General features: G+C 40.2%; 1 protein-coding gene across 1 annotated transcript; it reads right to left on the minus strand.

The window, feature by feature from the left end:
* Positions 1 to 4,723: 4,723 nt before the first annotated feature.
* TACSTD2 (tumor associated calcium signal transducer 2) lies at positions 4,724 to 5,788 on the minus strand. Its single transcript, XM_072343913.1, has one exon. The coding sequence runs from the start codon at positions 5,786 to 5,788 to the stop codon at positions 4,724 to 4,726; it is 1,065 nt and encodes a 354-aa protein (XP_072200014.1).
* Positions 5,789 to 7,392: the final 1,604 nt, after the last annotated feature.

Raw genomic sequence — 7,392 nt, forward strand, 5'->3', positions numbered from 1 at the left:
CTTTGTCTCATAGAGCTGGAGCTTTTTCTTCAATTCTTTAATGAGGGGGTGTGTGTTACGAAGGTCATTGCAGCTAAAATCGATTTCCTGCAAATCTTTTGTTCTAAGTTGCAGAATCATAGAGTAATTTAGGCTGTTAGGGATCTCTTGGAGGTAATTTGGTCCAATCCCGTGTTTGGAACAGGGCTGAACTCAAAGATAGATCCAGTTGCCAAATATGAAATCCAATAAAAGCAGTTAAAAACACGGTAACTATAAAGATTTTTCTGTATATTCAAGTGAATGCCTTTTTATACTAACATCTCCCTAGTACCACTTTTAATCTTGGCAATTAAAAAGTTGTCACTTAAAATGTACTGTATTCATTTTTAAGTGGAAAAAAAAAATGTATTGTATTGCAAAATAATATTTATCTTTTATCTAAGAAAAAAAAACAAACAATCTTGAGTGATGGTTTTGTCATTCCAGTTTCAAAGGAATTCACATCTGCTCAATAGTGACAGGCTAAAATCTTGGCAGAAACAATACAATCTATCAGCCTTCTGCATGTCGTTAATTGGATTTAATGCTACTTATGCCTGTTTGACCAGCAGAAATCCCAGGAGTTCATGTTAACTTAAAAGAATTGTTAAAGTTTCGTTATTACTGAAGTTTTCCAAATGTTCACTAGATCCTGTCTCAGTCCACTGAGCGTACTGTATTGTGTACATAACCATATGAACTGACCCATCCTTGTCCAACTGACATACCTGAACGTGGATGCTAGTAGATATTTATCTCTTAGTTAATAAGTAATAATTATTTCTGCTTATTATGCACTATTATTTCTGCTTATTATGCACTGTCAATATAGTTAAAAAGAAAACAAAAAAGCAGAATTACAATCTAGGAGATGAAATTACTCAACTGGATGGAAAACTACTGCCGGACTATAAAATACAGTTCTTTCTTTTCAAAACATGCATGAAGAGGCAGTGATTTCTTGTTTGCTTGCTATCTTATAATGTTTTAATAAAAGACTCAGTAAGAGCCACAGATGATTATTGGATCCCCTCCTACTAGTGAATTGATTGATTACCCAGCTTGTTAGTGTTTATTGAGCACTAGCATTCTTGGGAAGCACTTAGTGCTGTCATCAGATGTGCACTGAGTCACACCAGTGGGTGCCTTGCTGGCCCAGGATTCCAGTCAGTCCAGGGCAAAGTGTACCAGCTAGTTTTTCAGAGTAGCGTAAGTACAGCCAAGACACTTGGAGTTAAGGAACCAAATGTAAACATCCGGATCCAAGACATATGAAGAGCTTCTGATTTTTTGAGCCATTTCAGATGTCTTATGTAATGAAAATCATCTCCAGCGTTACCTATTGCTTGCAGTTTGGTGTGTCTGACAACCATTGTGCTTTCAAATGCAAATTGAACACTTGGTGGTTGCAAAACTGGCAGAAATTCTGAGAATCTCTCACATGGCATTTTTTTTTCCCCAGTTTCTCATCCTTGCACTTGATTTGGTAATTGTTTTTAAAGCAACTAACCTGTGTAAAAATATCCCAGTTAAACTAGTAAACACCACCGATTTTTATCTACTAGGAAATTTATTTAGAGAGACTTAGAAATGGAGCATTCATTAACTTTCGGTACTGAAGATTTCACCTAAGTCCTTCAGCAGGGTTGTGACAGGTGTAAAGGCAGTATATTTCTAACAGCAGAAAAGGGCACATGAGGACAGGAAAAGAAAAACAGAATTCATCAGATGTGTGCTAAGACTGGGGAAACGGCACTGAGCATTTCCGCACTATACAATGCAATGGCTACAGCAGTGCCACATCCAGTTCCTTTGTAGTTGTTCCACTTTGTTTCTTTGGATAAAATCAGGGTAGCAGAAATGCAGAGATTTCTGATCTCAGGCCCTATGAATACATTTATTTCAAGCCAAACCAGTATTGCTGGGCCCATATGTAAAAATCTCAGTGGAAAATTAAATATATTCTCACTCATTCTTTCATTTAGATAATGTGAAGTATCCCTAATTGTCACAGTGGCACTTGATTTGTGCTGGAGTAGGGCTGTAAGAGTGTTATCCCTCAGGGAGAAGGGATTGGCATGAAAATGAGATGTGAATATTATCAAGCTGCCTGAAGTGTATGAAATCTTAGCCAGATAAAAACCAATGCAAAGAATTTTGTTGGGAGCTGCCGTGAATCGTTATATAAATGCCAAAAGTTTTTTTTTCCTGCTCTGAAAGTAGTTGCAATAACTCAAGATGAACATTAGCATAAAAAGATAGGTACTGGCTGTACTTAAACCCTACGGCAAATCAGTGGAGGTTTGGAAAGGGTAGTTATACTTGTATATTTGCACAAGGAAGACAGTCTGTTTAATAGCATGAACCAGCCCAGTTAAGGAGAAATGAAAGAAAGGTCTTTTTGTTACTTTTTTTCCCCTGAAAAAGTGATTTCAGTATCTAAGCTATTATTTCTAAGTGACTCCCTAACACTTTTCGGGACATTCTAAGGACTAGTGGGGGATCTTGTATCTCGGTGTCATGAAGTGCTCACCATCACAGACATGCTTATGTTTTATCATCTGAACAAGAAGGGATGTGTGGGATGTGTTTATACAATGTGGCACAGTAGTTAACCCCATCTTGCTGTAGTCTCAGTCCAAACAGCCTCACAGAGGTAAGTCCTCACTGGGGAAAGATGAGACAAGGATTCTTTTTGTCATCCAGAACAGCAGCGGGTTTGGACTGTCTCACCACTGATAAGAGCTAGACCAGGCTTCAGGCTGGCTGAAGTGTAAGCTCTGCTGCCACAAGCTTTCCCTAGGGCTTGCCTTCTCCAGCAGGAAAGAAAAAAATAATAGCAATGTGCATCTTTAAATATAGGTATGGGAGCCCATGTGCACATAAACACACCAGTAATTTGCAAACTAATGCAGGGATTATGTGCCAATGTCTTTGAGTGCATACTTGCATATAGAAGCAGGCATGGTTTTCACCAGGGAGTCAGAGGGGACAGAGTTTAAGAGGCTTTTAATCCCTCCATGAATCCTTATCTGTTATTTCCTTGCTCTAATGCTGGCACTGCAACTGGCACTTCCCTCAGCTCTCCAGTGGTTAAAAAATGCTTGTTTTTTAAACTAAAAGCTGAAAGGAAAGGCCAGAGCCCGCTTTAGCCAGTTGAACCAAGATAGCACTGTATGCAAAGGGCAGCATCAGCCTCTCCAGAGTTGTAGCTTAGAGCCAGGGATTCTTTCTGTAGGAGTAGTTGTTTTCAGTTTTCAAACTATGGCAGACTTTCCCCAGTTGGAACTGCATAGTGTAATTTAGGCAACAGATACCTCTGCGTAGTTAAAATGATCATACCCTCTGTTATATAACGCAGACAAATAATGGCACACAGCCTCTCATTAGCACTGATTGTGTTTATTTTGTTTGTATTATGTTGTTAATGTAACTGTGTAAAAATCTATTTTGGGGGAAAGGTGATGCATTTGGCCATCCTATGTTGTTCCAGTAGATAAGAATTAAGCAGTGATGCTGTGTGCTGTCAGAAATAACAGCCCTGCCTCCAAACTTAACAAACCTACTCCTCTTCCATAATAAACACGGGTAGAAACAGAACCAAAGCATCTTTGCTCTTTTCCTAGTATCCATCCATTCCCTAGACAGAGTTCTGTATTTGGGATGGAGTTGTGTTTTTGGACTCTGCAGCAGAACCTGAGATGAGTATTTAATATGAGTACATCACTGATTGTTATTAGAATGACAAACAACTGATGTTGAAACTAATTAATAAAAGAGCTGCCCCTGCTGGAACACCGATGTGCAGCTTTCTCATTTTGACTGCAACCACGTGAGGCTGATGGGGACATCAGACGTCCATACATAATGTGGAGAATGTAACTGCAAATATTTCAACATCTAACAACGGGCATTATTTTCTTTCAAATGTCCTTTATGGTTGTTGTGACCTCCCAAACAAGGACTGCAGTAGATGAGTAGATAGCAAAGGCCACTAGTAGTGCCTTGGCAAAACTCACAGCAATTACACTGCTGAAATTCCCTCCTAAATGAAGCTTTTTCTGTTTCGGCTTGTGCAGAACCATTATGTAGTAGTTCTGTGAAGCTGTTAAAGACAAAAAATATATCCTCTGATACAACTGCAAGGGGAATTTAGGTAGACAGAAAGCTATTATCTGAATTTGGGTGGAAAAACAAGGTTAAGTTACGCTTACAGAGGCATCAGGAGATCTCTGCTGACTGTGAGTGTTGGACCTGCAGCTGGGAATAGCTCACAGTGCTACCCAAATACAGTCAGAACTGGGGCCCTGTACCAATGGCAGTGACCACGGTGCTGTCTCCTAGCACTTGACTGTATCAAAGCCTTTAGTGACAGAGAGTATTTTATCTTGATTTATTTGGTTAGAGACACCGACAAAATTAACTGTTGACAAAAAAGAAGTTCCAGCAACTTTGAAGACTTTGTAAACTTTTTTATTGCTATTATTATTTTGCTCTAAGCAAACACAGGAGGAGCCTTGGCTTAAATATTAAGCAAGCAAACGAGGTCTGCAGTACGAGTGCACATATGCTGTATTTGCACAAAATATCTATTACACTTTTTGTAGCTTCTGAACTGATACTTTCAGTCCCAGATTTCAGTAACCGACTCCTAAATTAATTTATACCCAAAGAAAAACTGTTTTTTCTCAAGTAGAATAATTCAAACCGAGTGCTTTGTCAGTTCCTGGGCAATGGGAGACAACTCCGAATCCATCTGCATGCATAGAGTCTGCTTATGCCTTTTTACTTTGTCCCCCTCCCCGGCCACCACCTCTGCCTTTTGGTTGCTGAAGTTGCAGTTTGATTCCTCTTTTTCAGATGAGAGCGACTGTAAAATTTGTCCTTCTGTTTCATTCATCTTTTCAATCTTAATTTTCCTGTATTTTCTCCGCTGGCACAGAACTATCACCAAAATAATGGCAAAACCAGCAGGCAGTATCACTGCTGCCACCACAGCGCTGAAATCAACAAGCAGTTGCTTCATGCTGAACACTGGTGGCTTCTCATCAACATAATAAATGCGTATATTTTCAATAGCCAGGTCTTTTCCATTAATAGAGACACGTAATGTGCTGCCAGAATGAAACACAGAGTCACCTTTTACATCTTTTTCCAAGTAATAGGCTACATCGACTATATCTACAGCACTCCGCTTATTTTGTTTTAGGTGGATCTGGATAAATGGGGAATCATACTTAACGGCTGTGATGTATTTGGGTTGCAGCTTGTATCGGTTCTCAAACAGATGTTTCAGGGCTTCTGCTACATCAAGAGCTTCGAAGTAATGGGATGTTTCTTTGTGCTTCAGTTCAATATCAACCCAGTTTGTTCTAATCAGTTCATCGCATATCAATTTTCTGTCACCTTTTCCAGTTCTTCTTATTCCAGCTGTGTTCACACACCAGCAAGTACCAGCTTCATCACACTGTCTGGCTTTGAAGATACCACTGTCTTCGCAGTCTGGATTGTAAATGCCACCATCCTGCAGCTTAACACGAGGTCTGTAGGAGAGCTTCACGGCAGTCATTTCTGCCTTCATCAGTAAGCATTTTGGAGTCAGCGTTGAACAATCTACTGTACGATCTGAACCTACCAACATACAGGTGCAGTTGCCAGATGCATCCTGGTCACATACTGTCCACTTATTGGTCACACAGGTACAGCTCTGTGCTGATGAAGTTACCATCAGAATCAAACCCAGCGTAACTCCAAGCAGAAGCTCCATAGTGCAGGTACAATGCGTGGGTACAGTCGGAAGTGGCATCAAGCACTGTCTGGAGCTTATATCTCCTAGGGGACTCTGCTTGTTTCTACATGCTGTTATGCTACTCCTTTAATTCAAAGTTCATATCGGACCTGACAAACAAGTTCTTCTAAAACAACTGGTCTCATGCCCAGATGCCAGAGGAGCTGCACTTTCATCTATTACTTCTAAGTGGGCAGCACTGATTCCCCAGATGCCTGACATCCCTCTTAGTGCGGGAGCAACATGGAAGAGGCAAAAGCAGACCCAAAGCATAGCTCCTGCATTGAGCTTCCCTTACAGACCAGAGCATGAGGCTTCACCTCATCTTTTTCCTTCTTCACTTTATGGGGTACACAGACAAATGCATCTGTAAGGAACTTCTCCCATTTCTTTTGGAGAAAGCCCCACTCCTTATCTGAGGCAATCCTACTTCTCTATGTTCATAGTAACTTTTCCTGCCTCTTACATCACATAATTTCTGTATCATTCCACTGTTACGATGCCCCTTTCATATCTTTAGAGAACTCCAAAAGGCTTTATTTTATGTACGCTCCAACAGAACCCTGAAGTATGGCGATTCAGGTGACAGGTAGAAAGGCAGTTCATCAGTTTGTTGAGCTTTTACTTAGCGCAGGAGAGCAATCTCAGCTTCCACAACAGAAAGCTTCTCTCTTTTCCTACTCATCCCAAAGCAGTATTAGGAATGCTAATTCTCAAGTTTTCATTCCCCTTACAAAGTTGTTAGCAGTTTCTGAAGCAATTTTTCAGTCTGAACTTGGAGTAATGCCTATCACAGTACACTCCAGTGGCTCCCAGGTGTCTTAACGATGATTTACAAAGCATGAACCACACTTTCCAGTTAGCATTAAGTCATCTATCTGTTTGTCAAATGCTGTCAGACCCTTTATACATCATTATTTTGTAAGCAGTAACAAACAGCCCCATTCTCCCATCTGCACAACTCCTGCTCTGCCTCACAGACAATCCCTTTAGCCTGTTCTGTTGTTTTCCTGTGTACCCGACCTGCTTTCAATCACTGTGAGCAGGGTTGCCTGTAATGACAACTTGTACGTATGCGAACAGTGAGAAGTTACAGTGGCTACCAATGAGCATTAATAACATGGTATAAGCTTAAAATTAAAGCTGCAGATGTAAACACTCCCTATCATTCCATAATGGCAGACAGACCTACCTCCTGTTTCTAAATCAGCCAAAGAAATTCACTCTCCTTAGGGGAGCAAAGACGAGGCATGTTCTTCAAATCACTCCTGGTGCACATTACTGCACCTCTTCACTTCCCCTCCTCTGGGATAAAAATAATAGTATTGAAGAGCAGCAGGAAGTCGTTGTGAGCTACTGATAGGTTTTGTATGAAATCACTAAGTAATTCCCCACCTTGAAGGTTTTGGTTTTGTTTGTTTATTTACAATAGCGTACCACGTCCTAACATCATTTTTTATTTCCAAGGAATTCATTTGCTGATTTTAGATAGACATAAAATCCACATCCTTCCTTCCAAGTCAAAATCTATTTAACCATCAACTACATCCTCACATCGTGTCTTTATGAGACATTAGGAGCTT

Source organism: Excalfactoria chinensis, chromosome 8 (genome assembly GCF_039878825.1).
Source record: "Excalfactoria chinensis isolate bCotChi1 chromosome 8, bCotChi1.hap2, whole genome shotgun sequence".
Lineage (NCBI taxonomy): Eukaryota > Metazoa > Chordata > Aves > Galliformes > Phasianidae > Excalfactoria > Excalfactoria chinensis.